We start from the raw sequence: 17,292 nt of genomic DNA, 5'->3' as shown, positions 1-17,292 counted from the left end.
TAGTGCAGGGCAGCGTTCCTCGGACGGCACCCACGGGCTGTGGGAGAGGTGCTGCGTGTGGTCACAGCAGTGCTACCAGCCATCCCAGGCCGTCCCAGTCTGGGTGATGAGAGGTGATAACAGCGTGGATGTGCAGGTCATGCCAGAGAGCAGGCCCGCGTGCAGCTGAAGCGAAGACCAGGGCCTTGCACCTGAAGGGCTCCTGCAGCGGCCGCTGTGGTGCCGCCCGCGGCTCTCACGTCCCCCGGCAGCTCCGGCCATCTCTAGTTAGGCAGAAGCAGACCAGGCCCTTGCACATGAGAGGCCTCCTGTCCACCCAAGCTGCACGGTGACCAGTTATCTGCCAGTGGTGTCGCCAGTGCCTCCCTTCAATGCTTTTTATCTTCTCCTCATCCAGGCCGCGGGCTTACCTTTCTGTCTTTTCTTCTGAAGACTTTAATCACCTAGTGCCATTAGCTGGCACTCTTCTAATAAGTAGTCGGCAGTGATGATTGTCTGCCTTCTTGCAGGGTTTTTGCCTTAAGCTACAACGATATTCTGCAGACATATCCCATATCACTTTTTTCCATTTCCTCAGTGGTAATTTCCTCACTAGCTGATTTGATGATTTATCTAATAACTGCTCGGTTCTTTCTAGCAAAGCTCCACGTCTCTTGAGATTTTTTTTCACATCTGTAGTTAATGCTAAAGCCTCATTTTTCAAACTAACAACTTTTTTGTAGAGTGGAGATCGTTTACGATCTTTTCCCTGACCTGGCTCACCATCTGGTCCTGTGAGTCCCTGTGCTTGTAGAAGGAACAACTGGAAACATGTGGGAGCATGGGGAGGGCAGCCACGGCCTCCGCAGCCGATGTTGATTCATGGTTCAGTGACACCGTGCCCTACATCTGCTCCATCAGTGCCTAAATATGTACCTGAACCACCCCACATCTTGGGAGAAAAAAACAGAAATATCTGCTCAGAAATGTGGAGTGATGGGGTTATGTGTTACTGTACATCTCTGCGGTCACTTCCAGTGTATCTCTGTAGTGCCCTCAGTGCACAGTCAGGAGCACATCTTTATCTTTTGGTGTAGTGGTCAGTGAAAAGAAGCTACTCCAAATTAGGGGACAAAGACTGGTTAGTCCTACTCAGACAGGAAATAAATGAGGGAAGGTAGATAAATGGGTTCATAGATCTCAAGGTCAGAAGCAACATCTATTCCATGAATTTTAATTCCATGAACTGAGTTTCTGGGGAGATGTGCTGGGGAGTGGTCCTGCTGCTCACTGCACTGCCACTCCGTGCAAAGCCACTGTTGGAGGGAACACACACTGTTACCCTGAAAAAGCTGTAATTACTAATTCTGCAAACACAAGAGTACTCAAAAAACATGCTGCCAACCTATCTTTCTAATGCACACTGTTGCTACCACACTACAGCTGCCATGCTCCTCCACACAACCAAGCCCACGTGACAGAACAGCCTGTAGAGCTCAAAATGGTGTTCCCATTGTTGTACAGGTGAGGACAACATTTATGAAAACATTTGAATTGTAAAAGAAACTCTCAATATATGATATTTTGCTCATACCCAAAAAAGTATGTATAGTTGAAGTTAGTGCGATTCTGCGGGCCCAGGAGGATCATAGCATACATTTCTCTGACTCAAAAGCTGATAAATTCATCCATATTTCACTATTTTTGGTCTTTCAAATTAGCAGTGATCTATACTGATAGAAGTTGCATTGCAACAATGAAATTGTTCTCTCTTTTTGCTTACCCCATATCTTTGGTGTTTATCTCCCAGTTTCTCTCCTCCCATTCTAGATCTGATTGCCTGCCGCTCTTTAATTTGCCCTTTTGAAATCTGATCTGCAGAGGTCACTGCAGGTCCAGTGCTAGTGGTCACTCTGTGATAAAAAAGGTGATATTTTAGCTCTCACGTTATGACAGTTTTGGTCTTTGTGATGGCAGATTTGTGCATGCAGGAAACCAAATGCATTGCATTGATTGCACACTTCAAAGGGTGTTTCCAGACTTTTGAGGATGGTAGTCTGATATTTCTAGACTGAAAGTAAGATTGTCTTTAAAACAACTAGAGAGTCATTTCTGAGTCTAGGATAGGAAGAGACACCAGTACAGGTTCTGCTTCAAGCAAAGATCACAGTAACATCCATTCCACGTTTTCAACTTTCCCAAATACTGGTGGCCATTTTAGACAAGAGTCGTCTTTTGAGAATGGAACAAATTACATCTTTGCTTTCCCGCCACAGCAGTTACATCTAACTTCCTTGTTTCCGTTTGTGTCTACAGATGTTTCTACAATTTGCCATGTTCTGTTCTTTCATTGGATCTGTTATAGATTTTGTGTATGTATGTTTCCTTATAGTACAATAATTAATCTACCCTGTTTCTCTCTTCACCTTTTTCTTTTGCCAACGATTATAGGAAGAAGAGCAAAAACAGGCAGTAAGTTGACTTCAGTTTGTAGGTGATCTAACTTTTTTCTTACTGCATGAAAATACAATTTTCTGTTAATTGGCTTGTATGTAAATAAACCACCGGAATGCGGGGTCTTTCTCACATCTGAATTTGAAAGCAGCCTTCATGATTATCCAGTAGAGCATGTTTTTGTGTATGTCCTTAAAGTTATTCCGCTATCACTTTCACATTGAGCTGATTGCCATGGGCACACAAGCGGTGACTGTATTCATTAGTTTTTTGTAGAATTGTGCATGACCATCCAGGGTTGAAATGTGGATTCTCAGCTGGCTTCAAAATTTATTTTCTCAGAGATTCTTTAGAGTGCTTTCCATACTAAGAAAGCTTTCTTGTCTCTTCAGGTATCCTTAATTTGCCTCTTTGCCACATGCAAGTCCATGCATGAAAACTAATTAATGACTTAATATTCTAGGCATGGATCCATATCATTCAATCATGATATAGTCTCCTTGAATTAGTCCCAGTATGCTCATTGTAAACAGGATGAGTAAACTAACAAGAGACAAGAATGCATTTACTTTTTACTGATGTTCATTTTCTCTGCCCACCTATTAAAATCTGAATCCTGTGTTAATTTCCGAATCCACTCCAGAGGGAGCCCTTTTGCTTTTCTCAGAAATAACCAGATGTTCAGTGTCTTCTCTCCAACAAAACATTTTTTCAGCATTTTTGAGCATGTTTTTCTTTGTACACAAAGCATTAATGAAAATTAGTCCTGTGTTTCCCATTGGCTTTATTTTGTTGTTGTTAAATGTTGTCAGATACATTACATGAATTAGAAATTCTTGTGACTTTTTTTTTTTTTGTAATGAAATGTATATTTCTGGTTAACTTCAATTGCTGAAAACACTTCAATACTACATGTGCTGAAATTGGCTTTTGGTGACTCCTGGATGGCTATTTATTAAAATACTGTCATCAACTTAAAAAGAAGATAGTGGTAAGTGCGCATCTTCTGTTGGAGCCTAGTTCATCTTTAGTTGATGCTGCCAGGGAAGATTTATCCCTGGGTTTGCTAAGGTACCTTGCAGAAATTCTTTGGCTTAATGAAGGGACCAGATTGCAGCATGTGGCAGTGATCTTCAAGGAATTTCCTGGAGAAGGGAAAGCAACCAACACACCACAGTCCCTGTCCTCCCACTTCATACTGTGCAAGTGGAATGTTGTATCGCATGTCATTCTCTTACCCAGCATCATTGCTAGGAATAATCATCTACATGGAGATGCAGAATTTTATTAGCTTGTTTTTCCTCTGCTGTGATTTTTCATCCTGATTATGGATAGAGAAAAAGGGTAAATATGAGATCAAAGGAAGAACTTGCCCAATTTTTCTTCCCTTCTCTCCCTGGAGCACTGTGTTGGTAAGAGGATAAGAGAGCCAAAACTGACTGCTAAAGTAACATCAATACATTGTTACACTTCCCAGTCCCATTCTGTTGGAATCAGTGATGAATGAGCCAGAAAGGATTTGAAACTCAAGAAAGCAGATTTTGGCCAGCCAAAGAGCACATAACTGATCTGTAGGAACTGAAACTTTACATCCTTATATTTGCATGGGCTGAAATAGCCTGGCCTTGCTCTGCTCCTAACTGTAAAGGTGCAGCCTGGAAAAGATGGAAGTCTCAGGGCACAGTGTGCCACTTGGCTAAGAAACACACAGTTGTAGAAATCACAGAATAGCTGAGGTGGGAAGGGACCTCTGGAGATCATCTAACCTACCTCTTATGCTCAAAGCAGGGTCAACTAGAGCAGGCAGCTCAGGATCTTTTCTGATCAGGTTTTGAGTATCTCGGAAACTGGAGACTCCACAACCTCTCTGGGCAACTGGTACTAGTGCTTCACCAGCCTCACCGTAAGAAAGTTTTTTTCTTTATGTTTAATGGGAAATTCCTGTATTTCCATGTGTCCCGTTACCTCTGGTCTTTTCACTGGATAACACCAAGAAGAGTCCGGCTCTGTTTTCTTACTCTCTTCCATCGGGGATTAGTGCTCATTGTTAACGTCCCCTTGATCATTCTGTTTTTCACATTAAACAGTCCCAGCTCTTTCAGCCTCTCTTCATAAGGCAGATGCACTACTTCTTCGTCATAGTTTTTGGCTGTTCTTCAGACTTGCTCCAGTCTTGCTTTGTATCTTTCTTGTACTGGGTTGTCCAGAACTGGCCGCAGCACCCTGGATGGAGCCTCACCATTTCTGAGGAGAGGGGAAGGATTGCCTCCTTCACCCTGCTGCCAGCACTGTTTCCAGCACGGTTCAGGATGCTGTTGAATTTTTTGCTGGAATGGTGCATTGCTGTTCGACTTGTTGTCGACAGGACCTCAGGTGTTTTTCTGCCAAGCTGGTTTCCAGCCAGCTAGCCCCCAGAGCACACTGGTGCATGGGGTTATTCCTTCCCAGGAGCAGGACTTTGCTCTCTGGGTTGAACTTGGTGAGGTCCCTATCTGCCCATTTCTCCACAGGGATTCGGAGATCTCTGAATGGCAGTCCAACCATTTGGTCTATCAGCCACTCCTCCTGGTTTTGTAGTGTCTGCCAACTTGTTGAGGATGTGTGCTGTCCTATCATCTAGGTCATTACTGAAGATCTTAAACAGTACTGGCCCCAGTATCAAACCTTGATGCACACCACTGGTGACTGGCCTCCAGCTGGACTTTGTGCATTGGTAACAACTCTGTGAGTTGGTGTCTGTACTGTTTTGGAAAGGAGGTAATGGCATATCTCCAGTTTGAGGTCCAAAAGAATTCATTGGACCATACTCTCGCTTCTAAATGTCTTCAGGACTTCATGTCATCCGTTTTCTCCAATAACAGGCATACTTGAACACAGGGCTGGCTGGGTGTGAGATCTCAGCTTAAAGAAACACAGCCAACTGAAGAACTTCAAGAATATTATCAAACATTACACTGTCCTTTAGAACCTCTGCCAGTTTTGGTGGTTGTAGAGTTGCATCTTCCCTCTACATAAGCATATAAAACCCTAGAGTAGCTTGGGAAGGATACCAGTGCAGTGTGCACTCAGCCAGCCCCATCCTGTGTCCACAACATCAGGCTTGGAAAAAGAGCCTCGTCTGATTAGTACTTTGCAAAGGCCTACAATCTAGTCCACAAACAGCTGGCCCATGAGTGAGGGGCAGTGGGGAACGCTGTCTGGGTCCTGTGGAAGAGAAGACCCAAGTGCCCTAGTGATCTAGAGGGATGGTCCTCTCACCCCTTGATGAGTTGGCTTCAGTATGTGGTGGCAACCTGAATTTACGTGAAGGATTAAGGTAAATAAGAGACAAATCAACAGAACAGTCACTGATTCAGGACTGGCTGCACATCAAAAGCAGTAGCATCAGCACCCACTTCAGGAATTTCTGATTTCCCTTCGCTGCTAAAGCTGCAAGTCCCATTCTGCCTTCTCCATGTTGCCAGCAACAGGTAGAGATGGGGCAGAGAGGATCAGTTGTCTTGGCTATATTCAAGCAAGTTTCTTGGCCAGCAAAAAAGACTTCCTGAAGAAGTTATCTTGTTCATTCTGCATTTAAGGAAACATACACACATTCCAAGGGCTGAACATACCCAGGCTAGCATGGACATTTTGACTGTCATCATGAGCCAGCATTCCACCTAGTGCAACAAGACGCATAGCCGAGAGGAGCAAGCTAGGCTTTGCTCATATATTTGCAGCCAGAGTGATTGCACATGTAAGCACTGAGGAGAGATCTTCACTGCCAGTGGCAGGGCAATAAAAATTTACTTGGCTGCTGAGGCTACTACCAAGTACCTACAGAAAACTGCGTGGAAATGGACTTTCATCTCCAGCAGAAGGCTAGGTGAGCACAGTGACATCTGAGACACAAAAATGTCCTCAGTAGGCCAAAAAGCTATGGCTGTCTTGGCCAGTCTGGCTTGAATATCATAGCAAGCTATAGGGAATGTGTATCATGAGAGGTCCACTATTTCTGATCCTGGTTCAGAGTTGATTTTCCATCAAGATTTCAAACGTTTCTTTACTGCCTTTCCCTTCACAGGGCTGCTCCTTCAAATCACTTGGGCCAGTCCTGGTTACACCCTCGAGGAAAAATGCATTGTGTAGAGATATTGGAGTAATGGGGTATTGAGCCACAAGGTATTCATAGTCCATCACACCATTTTCTATTACTTCTAAGATTGTTGCGTCCCAGCTAATAAAGATCATTTCCAGCATAGATCTTAATTTACAACAGGACCATTTTCATGTCACAGCTGGTGAGAGGCTTAAATAATCTGCTAAATATTAAAACCTTTGTTTTATAGTCAAATGAACAGCCATTGGAGCTGTACTGTTCACTATTCAGAAGAACGTTAAAGGAATTCACAAAGATGTACATCACATGTATCATGTCTTTGGCATGTAGTACAATAATACATACAACAAACCCAGAAGAGCATCAAGCACTCATAATCCAACGCAAGAGAACTGCTCTAATGCCAAACAGGCACAGAAATGGCTTCACAGCAAAGGAGCTCACATGGGAGTGCTTAAACACTGGAATGGAAATCTTTTCCTTTCTGAAGATGGTGGGAACCATGCGGTGTTGCAGAGCAGATGAGGCTCATGAATTTTGAGGTTATATTACCAATCAGGAGAAGTGGACACGCTGACACCAAATAGTCCTCTTGAAGTTGTGGAAATCGTGGGAGGATTGCTCCTTAGCCCGGTGGATGGGCTGTTAGGAGTCCCAGTTTTCCTACCTTCGCTAGATGTACATGATAACTTGTACTCAGCATGAGAGGTGCAGGGGCAGCAGTACCTCTTCGCCTCATTTGCAGTGCACATACCTTTTCTGTGGTGAACCTTCGTAAGCAACAGCTGTAGCAAAACTGATCCCAGACAACAAGCTAGGGTGATACCTGTCTTTCTTCCCAAGAGCTGTAGAAACCTGGTAGGGGGGAATTCCTAACCTTGAGGAACGTATAATGGCTGAAGTCTCATCGTGTTGATGTCTGAATATGAGACTGCTGTCCAAATTTGTGTCTGTCTTTGCTGCATCCAGAGGTCTTAATTCACCTCTCCAGAGTGGGTCACTGATGCATGGCTGGGTGACCCCCATCACCATGCACTGGTGCATTTTAACAAAACTACGAAGAATTCCTCCTGATGCCTAAGCACTGCAAGTCCTCTGCCTTCTTGTACTGCGTGGCCCCCCCTTGGTTTCCAGGGTGTGCCTTTGGTCTCTGTGGATGATTCCAAGCTCTCAGCATTGATGGATCGTGTCTGCCAGCTATATGGCTAACGTGACCCAACTTGCTTGAAAGATAATCATTCATACTCATAACTAAAGAGCCTCTCTGAAATAAGTGGAAGATCACCTTCTAGGAGTGAATAGCTCAAGTAGCTTAACATAGAATAATCCTGTTCTGTGTAACATGATGCTGTTCAGGATAAACTTAGGAAAAAGACAAAATCTAGTTGCCTACCACACTGGCAGCCTTAAATGCCTTCTCTGGTTAAGCTGAAAAAAATGGTAGCAGTTCCTGAGACTTGCAGGCTAGGTCTGTACTAGTGAACACGCACGGAAAAGTTCTCTGACACCAAGGCCAACTGGCATGAAAATGCCTGCCTCTGCTAGCAGATTTTCTTAGTCTCCAAGACCTGGTGGCTGCATGCAGTATTGGGAATGATTCCTGCAGTGTGCCTGGGAATTGCTGGGGAATGTGGTAGCTGAGATGTGTTAAAACCGTGCCAGGGAGCGTTCTGACACTTTAATACTGTAAATTACTTTGTTCCAGTGCCAGAAACACTCCTGGGCATGGTTCAGTTCACTAATATAGACAGACAGCTTTAGAGTAAGCTTTGAGTTTGTGCCTCCACACGAGGAGCCATGTTTATGGGTCTCCTGAAAGATATCGAACTTAGAAAGGCTCCTGAAAGAGTCATTTAGATGTTAAGTGTTTGAAGTCATATCGGGAGTGGGGTGTCTGTCCCCGTGGGGTTCATGTATCAGTACACATCTAGAAAGGTGGGCTAGGTCTGTGCTGACATCTGGTACTGAAGAGGAGAAGACTTTCCCCTGCTCGTTAACTGCTAGCACTGCCCATAGCAGATGACGTTCTTGGCTACAAGGAGTGAGTAGCCATGGCTGTGCATCAGGATTTCGTTCCTGGAAGTCTGTTTGCTCAGACGGATCACACTGCCCTGTGGTGGTTGAACGTCAGGTAAGAGAAACGTCTCTGAGTGACACGATGGCGCTTCCTATGGCAATTGTGTGAGTGCGCTGAAATGTAGACCGAGGTGTGCAGCCGATGTCTACAGAAGACCTGGTTTCTGTCTGAAGAGAAAGAAAATGCTGCTCCCCACCCCGAGCAGCAAGGCTTTAACAAGTTTCCCTGGGCCCACTCAGCCCTCCCCTGCTGCGCTCTCCATCTGTGTCGAGCTTGGAGGGCAGAGCTAAGAGGATTGAGCACGGCTCAGGCGGCAGCGGATGAAAGTGGGTTGCTGCTTTTCTTTCTAGTGCTGTGTGTAGTGGATGGTGGAGGCCAGACAACGCACGGGTCTGCCAGAGCCTTCCGAGAGCAGTGCCCTGCTTGAAGCGGGCAGTGAAGGGGCGCGAGGTCCTCTCCTGACGCTTGTCTGGGAACAGCCCAGGAGGGGTCCAGCCACGCTGCCCCAGTTCGGAGGGTGCACAAGCAGCATGAGTGATTAAGTGCTGCCAAGCACGCAAGGCAAACTAAAACAGTAGAGAGCACTTAGATGTTTTTATTTCTGATGTGTAGTAACCAGAGATATTTTCAAAAATAGCAGTTGAGAAAATTGTCACGGAAAAGTGATTTTTCATATGTTCCTGCTGTCCCATTAGGAGGTAACAGCCATAACGTAGAACCATTTATGCGGAGTACCCCCTCCATTCATGTCTTCCCTGAATCGCATTCCACTGTACTTAATCACATTTTGGATTGCACAGCCAGAAACAGGCAGGAGTTTGTTCAGTTTTATGTTTTCCAAGTCTTGCCTTCGCTGAGAAAGACACGTATGCCAAGTTTGAACTTTTAAGCTGCTACCATTTTTAACAAAGCTCTGTACAAAAGCATTGTGGCTACACTTGCTTTTGACTTGGGGGAAAAATATGCTTATTCATTCTTATGCACTTCAGAAAATGCTGAAGGGTTTTTTATTTTCTAAACAGATCCTCTGTCAAGAGGCTGCCCAGCATGAACATTTTCAGTTTTTGATCTTCTGGAGGTTTCTGATTGTTTGCTTGCTTGTTTGTTTTAATACACATTATTTGCAAAAACAGAATTAGAAAGGAAACAGTCCTACAGTGTCTGCACTGGAGTGCACAGTACTCGTGCAAAGCAGGTACTATAGGTGTATCGTGGGCGGTCATAAGGAGAGTCAAGGCTTGGTCACATCACGTGTGGTCAGAGAGGCTCCAGGAGCCCCAAGAGGTTATTTCTGTATTCAGGGCATTTCCCCTCCTTCTGGCCCATTTTGATGTTGATAACTTGGAAGCGTGGCAGCAGGAGCAGCCTTCTTGCTTCAAGAAAGCGTGCTGTGCGCTGCTGGAAGTCGTGGCACCGCCGTTGGCTTGTCGGCTGCAGGCTGCGGTGGAACAAAGGGTGTTGAGGTGGGTTTCGTCCAGGTGGACTGACTGAGGGCTGGTCTGCGCAACGCTTCGCTAGCGGGTCATCCCATACGGACGGTCCCAAGGCCAGCCCCGTGCCCTGGGGTGTGAGGACAGGGCTCTGCAGGGAGGTTGTGTGTACAAAAGCGTGTGAGAGCTGATGGTGAGGTGGCACCTGTCTGGTACATTCTTTCGGGCAGTTACATACAGCCACGTCTCCACCATTTCTGCAGCAGACCCCGGGATGCCCCAGGCACTGAAGAACCCGGGTGGTACAAGGGGGAGGCAGTGCAGACAGTCCGATGCCTTAGCACTTTGCCAGCCCCCCTAATTGAGGTTAAGCACCTGCCCTGCAGGCCCAGAAGACCTTCAGCAGGCCTAGGGGATGCTCCTGCACTCCCCAGGAGGCCCAGGGTCTCAGAGGGTCCTTCGGCACCAACACAGGAGTACGGAGCCTGCTCAGGCATCGCGGCATGCCCTAGGAAGTAACTGGAGACTGGGGGAGCTGCTGCAGAAACCATGGCGTTGCCTGGAGTTAGCACAGACTCCCGGAGTGGTTGAGGCTGGAAGGGACCTGGAGGTCAGCTGGGGGCTGGCCTGCTGGGGCCAGTCATCCCCTCAGACCTCAGCTGCTCTGCAGGACCGCCAGTGCCATCGCACACCGCTCCCACCCCTTGGGGCACCCGGCGTCGGGGCACCCGCAACCCCAGCAGCGTCTGTAACGGGGCCACCATGTCCTGCCAAAGCAGCAGTCTGCATGCATAACATCGTGTCTCCAGGCCTACACATACCTTGGGTGCAGGGGTGCACGGGAGCAGGGCTGGAGCTAATCACCACCACCAGATCCGAGCCGTCTCTGCGGTTCTGATGTGAGTAACGTGTAGGGCAGACAATGCCCGAGAGGCTGCAGAGTCAGAACAGTGTCTGGGAGGTGTGTGAGCATGGACTGTCAGTCTGGGGTGTATTAACAACAGCTTTTTTTCTACAAGTCACTGTATGAGAAATTTTGCTTTTAGCAGTTTAGAAATATTTTTCAAATACACAGATTTTCTTGCAATAAAACCGACATTTTAATTTTAAGGTTTATATTTTGATGAGGAACCAAAAGGAGAGACGGTTCTGCTTTACGGGACTATCTGATGTAGATGGATAAAGCAGAGTTCTGGACCAAGGGTTAAGTCAGTCCAGGGTTAAGTCAGACTGAGGGTTAAGTCAGCTTTACAATAAGCTGACTTCAACAGCAAAGCCAGCTTGAAACATTCCTTTTCCTGTGCCAATATTCAGTGCTCCAGCAATTATGTTCTTACAGTTTCTGAGGGGCCATGCTCCAAATCAGAGCACTGAACTGCCCTAATTAAAGACAGCGTTCCTAGAAAAAGATGAAGCCAGAAATTCTTGTAACTACACCTTCATTGACCTTGCATCAGATCTTCAAGAAGTACAAATCCAGCCTGGAAGAGGCTAGGCGCAGTTCCTTAGAGTGATTCTTTTAGGGCAGCCACTTAAACTGCGTGGCAGAAAGCAGCCAGCTAGCACCTCTGGATCAGAGAGGGCACACCAGCAGTCAGCTGCGTGCCCCTTTGCAGCAGTACAGACGAGGATGGTTCATGTAAGAGCAGATCAGAGAGGTTATAAAGGACAATAAGCAGTGTCCCGCCAGAATCAATGATTGTTTAGAATTGTGAATCCAGTGCTTAGGCTTATTCTGTAGGAATATTTCATAGGTCGCCATTGAAGATCTCATATGCAAGGTCAGAATGTGGTTGGTGTTTTTTTGTGGCATATATTCTCCCGCTAAGTGGGTGTTTCTGTCCTTTTTTGCTTCTTCATGAGAATCCATTGTGGTGTGTTAGTGGTATTTTTCATTTCACATGCATGTTTCCACCAAAACATTTGTTGCCACATTTTGGGGTAGATATTCATGAGCATACAGATTTTGTGTTTTTGTTGTGGAGATATCATTAAGATGACTGGAGAGATATACTGCAAGGATTTGCATGTGTTTGGCAGGGTTGAATTTCACTTGATGTTTGTTTAGTCCGTAGGAAATGTGATGCCGATGATGAGTTTGGCAAGACTGAAAGTTAGAAGACAGAATTCAGGAATAATTTATTTTGCCATAGTTTCTTTGAGTGTAGATTGCAACTGGTTATATGATTATCCATGGAGAGTCCAGAATGTGAAATGCTTGTATGCTTCCCAGCTGAATTTCATACCCATGCTGACTGTTCTAAAGCAAATTTTTCTTGACTTTATAATCAAGGACCTGATCTAGTATGTAAATAAGCTTAAGTGCAGACAGTGCGTGCATACTCCTTCAGGATATGCCTCAGTGTATGCTTAATTCTCTGCAATCACTAATTCCTTCTGCTGTGCTGTAGCACTGGATTGGCACCCAAATACAACTGACTGATGCCATAAATAGTGTATATGCGTATCTGTAGCATTTTAATCTTAACCGAACTACAAAACTGTACATCTTCACATCTCTCTGGATCAAATTGAGTGTGTCCATTTCAGAGACGGGGAAAACTGATACTTTTTTAGACATTCAAGACTATCCAACAAGCTGTTGATGAAATTCAAATGAGAACTGTTGCTTGTATCTTGGCTGTCACTTGTAGAAAGAACTGGTTCTCATACACAATCATGAAAAATATGGAAGAGGCCCCCGTTGCAACAGCACATACTGCAACTTGGTTCTTAAGGGCAGCCTGCTCTACACCTTGCAGGAGTTACATCCACATAGCTGAACTCTAAACATTTGTTAGAATGGAAGGTGTATAACACTGTTAATCCCCAGTAATTCAATTGCAGAGGAATTAATATTAAATGTGTTTCTGTGTGAGCATTTGTAATACTTTCCCTCTTATCATTATGGAAGCATAGAAGGGTAATCAAAGCCACATGAAGGACATCTGGATCCAGCATTGGTTTATATGGCACCTGGCCCTTATTAATAGTAATGAGGAAATAGCAGTTTGGGATTTCTTGACCTCACATGAAATTCATTTCACTGGGCAAAGGTTGCTAACAGATGGCAGCAATTTGGGGCTCATTTCATCATCTGTTACACAGACTTTATTGCTTCATTTTGGCCCTTTCCTTTGTAAGGAGCTATCCCTTTTTCCATCTCCTCTCTTTATAAGGGCTGTCTTTTTCAAAGGGAGTCCTGAAACATCTTGTTAAAGCATGTTATATGCAGCACAAGAGTTTAGGTATGGTCTGATACAACAAAATAATCCCTTTGAGCATAAATCACTCTTTTACTAACTGTGTAGTAAACTTCTGTCTTTTTGAAGTTGGTAGTTTCTTCTGGGTTATTGGCCTCTCTCCAATTTGTTCTCTATTTCCCCAGCCCACAAATACACTTTTGCACTCTGACTTTGAGCAAATTAAAGAGATATGAAAAGACACAACCCCATAATTGTCAACACAAAACGCTATCTCAAACCAGAAGTTTGTCACTGAAGTCTAATTTAATAATGTACCCCAACGAGTTGCGTGCCAGTGAGCCTGGTTTTGAAGAGTGTGAGGCATCTAGAGAAAGGATTTCCCTTCAGCGTCTACCTCACTGTTGTCACATTGGTGTGGACTCAATTATCCTCGAAGAGCATCCCTGGTCGAGCAGCTGTGAGATCTTTGCAGAGCTTGCTCGAGCTTATTTGCAGCTTGGCTGGGTGGTGGTTGGATGCCTTCCCTGCTGGCCGTGGAGCTAGCTGGCAGGCAGAACTATCCGTGATGCTCAGCAGCATCCCAAGAGGGTAAAATCTTTGATCTGAGTGTTCTGTTCTACCTTTTTTTTTTTTTTTTGGTAGTTATAGCTGATTCGAAGCATGCTAGTAGTAAGATAAAGAAACCTCAAAAATACAGATGTAGTGCTGTTTAGTATTAAAGAAATATTATGAATTCAAGACCTTGGAAATGATGAGGTTCAATATTTGCTTACTCAGATGTTATGTTAGCCATTATAGTGATAGCTTCCTCTTGTACAGTGATGGCTTCTGCACTGCAACAACATGTATTTACAACGTAACTATCAAAAAAATCAAAATACTTCTACATAGTCAAACGTCGGTGTAAATATTACACCATACTGCAGAAATAAAAAAAAAAAAACACATACCTGGAATCAATTTATCCTTAGTGCTAGATCAAAATAGTCTTACCTAAGAGTCTGTATGAAATATCTGTTCCAGCTGTACATTGTGTCTTTCATGATGCTTTCAAACTGAAACCTCTTGGGGGTTTTATTTATCAAAGTGAAGTGAAAGTTGTTCTAACTATTAAAATCATCAGGTAATCCAAATTCGGTTTAGAGAGAAATGCTTGTATTGTATTTGTGATTTAGTTTGACTACTGTAAATATCCCTATAATTTTGAAAGCCCAAAGCAGATGTGCCTAAATCCACAAAGAATTAAAATAGCAGAGAAAGAGAAAATCTCAGTATTTTGACTAATGTAGTTTAAGAAAAAGTCTGCTAATGTGAAAATTAATTTTCTTTTCCCTGAACCTTTCTCTGTTGAAATAAATTCACCAGTGAGAGTGGGGGGGTGCATGTTTTAAGAAAGATCTGAATTCCAGTAGCCTCCTGGGGCTGAAAAAAAAAGCAGATGTGCAGCCTTGGTGCAGTCAAACCCTGTTCATCTGTACTTATTTGAAAACACTACGTGTTTGCTTCTAGGGGCTGCAGTTCTCCAGATCATTGACGATTTAATTCTGTGTTTCTGACAACATTAATGAGTTCATCGGATTAAATAAACTACAGAATTCCAGGAGATCTAAATCGTGTTAGTTGGGTTATGCCATTATGAATGCTCTTGGCACTGATGCCTGTACAAGCAGGGCTCTGCAGAGCAGTGCCGCGCATCCAGATGTCAGGTGCGCTCTGCCTCATCGCAGTCACGGCGGGCATGGCAGCCGTGGGCCTTACTGCCTCTCTTGGTGAGATCAAGTTATCAATTTCTTAGCTCCAATTATTGCTCTCAAAGACTCTTATGGTCTCTTTCACCCACCGATGAACAGCCTCACTCGTTGTCTTTGACCTCTTTGAGCTGGATGCTGACAGTCAGGCTCGCCCAAGTCCGGCCTGTATCTTTAGACATCCCTCTACACATTCCTTCTCCTCGGTGCAGAGGAACTGAAACCTCCGATCTCCAAATCTCCCGCTGCTGATACCAAGGACAAACCTACAGCCTGATGGAAAACTCTTTGGCATCAATTTCAGATCCAAAGTCTTACTTCTGTTCTCAGTAATGGTAGCAGACAACACATCACCTGTGACATTAGGAGGTTCCTCGTGGTATTTTCCTCTCCTTCGACTAGAGGAGTGGCCTTCGGCAAAGGCTGCGAGGAAGAAACCAAGAAGATCTCTGAGCACTGTCATGTCCAGCCTCCCTACCAGGGAAGCCATTGCCGAAGTGCTCACTGGGTTTATAGCACAGTTACACGCTGTGGGTATCTGTGATAAGAGATCAGTTTTGACTGTCCAGAACGTCTTTCCCAGCTCTGTACTACTTCATACCTAAAACCAGCTGGTGATCGCTGTTTAGAGACTGTTGGTAGTGACCTTGGTCATCACCAGCGAATCCTCATAGGAGATTTGATAAGTTGATAAATGCCAGCACCGGACTCCGAATCAGAGACCGGTCAGTCCAGCCACACTGCTCTAGCAGTGGCCTTCAAGCCACCCACGCTCACATGGCTGGAGAACGGAGAGAAGCCCTTTGGCCAGGATTTGTTCTGCTTACTCCCATCTCTTTTCCACCTGCCTGGGACAGTGCCGCAGAGAAGCCCGCTTACTGATGGATTCCTCTGAAGGCTGCTGGATACAGAGGCCCAGGCTCTTCTGCATCCCCGTCTGCAAGCTGCCAGACCTCCGCAGCCAAGCGCAGCTTTAATTTCGTCTGGAGCAGGGCAGTTTTCTTCCTGTGGATGCTCTGAGGTGGTAATGGGGAACGTGGGAACTGTCAAGGCAGCTGGGTCAGACAGCAAGAGACATTTCTGAAATGAAGGGTGAGAAGATCAAGGCTGCAAGCGCTGGGATTCCCTAGAGAAGGGGATAAGGGAAAAGCCTAGATCTTTACGGAGCTGGTGTTTATCAGGTTAACTGGTTGCATTCTCTGCGCTTCTGAACAGATCCCATGCAGCGTGTGCTGCTGCATGTCGTGTTGTGTGCCTGACGTCTCAGCTCCCTGCTGGCCACTGTGCTGGCCACCAGCTCAGCCAGGGCTGCAGTGCTGCCACTGCTCGTTCTGCCCACAGGGAGAGCCACAACGTACAGCAGAGAGCGTCGCTGTGTCACCCACAACAGTGCATGCTACTCAGCTGACAGGTCTGTGAATTTGGCACTGCTGTTGTGAACCTTCTGAGGATGAAGGAACGTGAAATTCAAGAAGCCTCACTGCTCTGCCAGTGGCATCAGATACGAGGGGCACATTGCCTGTGCCTCCTGCACCCACCTGTGAGCCAGCCTGTGCTTCTCATGGTCCTTGCTCCTCTCAAGTGACGCTTCTTGCATGAACTTGTTACAGAACAGCATATGCTTGTTGCTGTAGGTAGGAGATAACATTTTTTATTGCCAGTGTTGTTTTTTTCGTTCAGAAAAGTTGTTTGTTTTTTTCCAATGCTAGACCCAAGAAGATAAAAAAAAAAAAAAAAAAAGTGCATGTCTTAGATCTGGGAGGTAAGGTTTGCTTTTCTTCTTGTCCTCCAGCTCAGAAGTGATACCCCCAGAGAACGCCCTATTCTTACTTTCCTACATAAGCTCTTGGAAAATGGAAGGAACAGATCGTATTAACATCATAGGGAACATCTTGCTGACTGAGAACAGACAAGTCCCTGCAGATTTTGTTTCCCATCAGAAGCACACTTTAGTTTGACCCCAATGGTCAGTATATATTGTGTGCCTGGGATGCAAAGTCATACATCAGCACGCACATAGTGCTTACCATGGTCAGATGAATAATCAGCCTGTGAGTTTTGCATCAGAAGGCATGGCCGGTGGTGAGAGGAAAGAAGCTACAGTGGCTATTTCTCGGTCTCTGTGATCTGACAGTGACAGGACTAAGTCTTTCAGATTATCTCCCTTCCTCTTTGTGGCTATTCGCAGCTCATTGAAAGACCACAGCATCACATCAGAGAGGCTCTCGTAATGCGTCATACCCTGTGTCCGTGTGTTCTTAATTAGCTCACGAGCCACTCCTTCCAAAGATCAAAGGCG

The 17,292-nt window shown here is 45.2% G+C and overlaps 1 protein-coding gene across 18 annotated transcripts in view; it reads left to right on the top strand.

Annotated features, from left to right (window-relative positions):
- Positions 1-17,292, top strand: part of DTNB (dystrobrevin beta) — a 201,932-nt gene that overhangs the window by 146,051 nt on the left and 38,589 nt on the right. For 12 of the 18 annotated variants that reach the window (XM_083829783.1, XM_083829781.1, XM_083829782.1 and 9 more), the window contains one exon: positions 2,431-2,451. The exons of the other annotated variants lie outside the window; for them this stretch is intronic. In XM_083829783.1, the coding sequence (XP_083685909.1) occupies positions 2,431-2,451 (21 nt within the window). The remainder of the gene's footprint in view (positions 1-2,430; positions 2,452-17,292) is intronic. 18 annotated transcript variants of the gene reach the window in all.

The sequence above is a fragment of the Anser anser genome (assembly GCF_964211835.1).
Source record: "Anser anser genome assembly, chromosome: 3".
Taxonomy (NCBI): domain Eukaryota; kingdom Metazoa; phylum Chordata; class Aves; order Anseriformes; family Anatidae; genus Anser; species Anser anser.
Note: the sequence above shows the minus strand (reverse complement) of the source record. Positions and strands in the feature narration are given on the sequence as shown.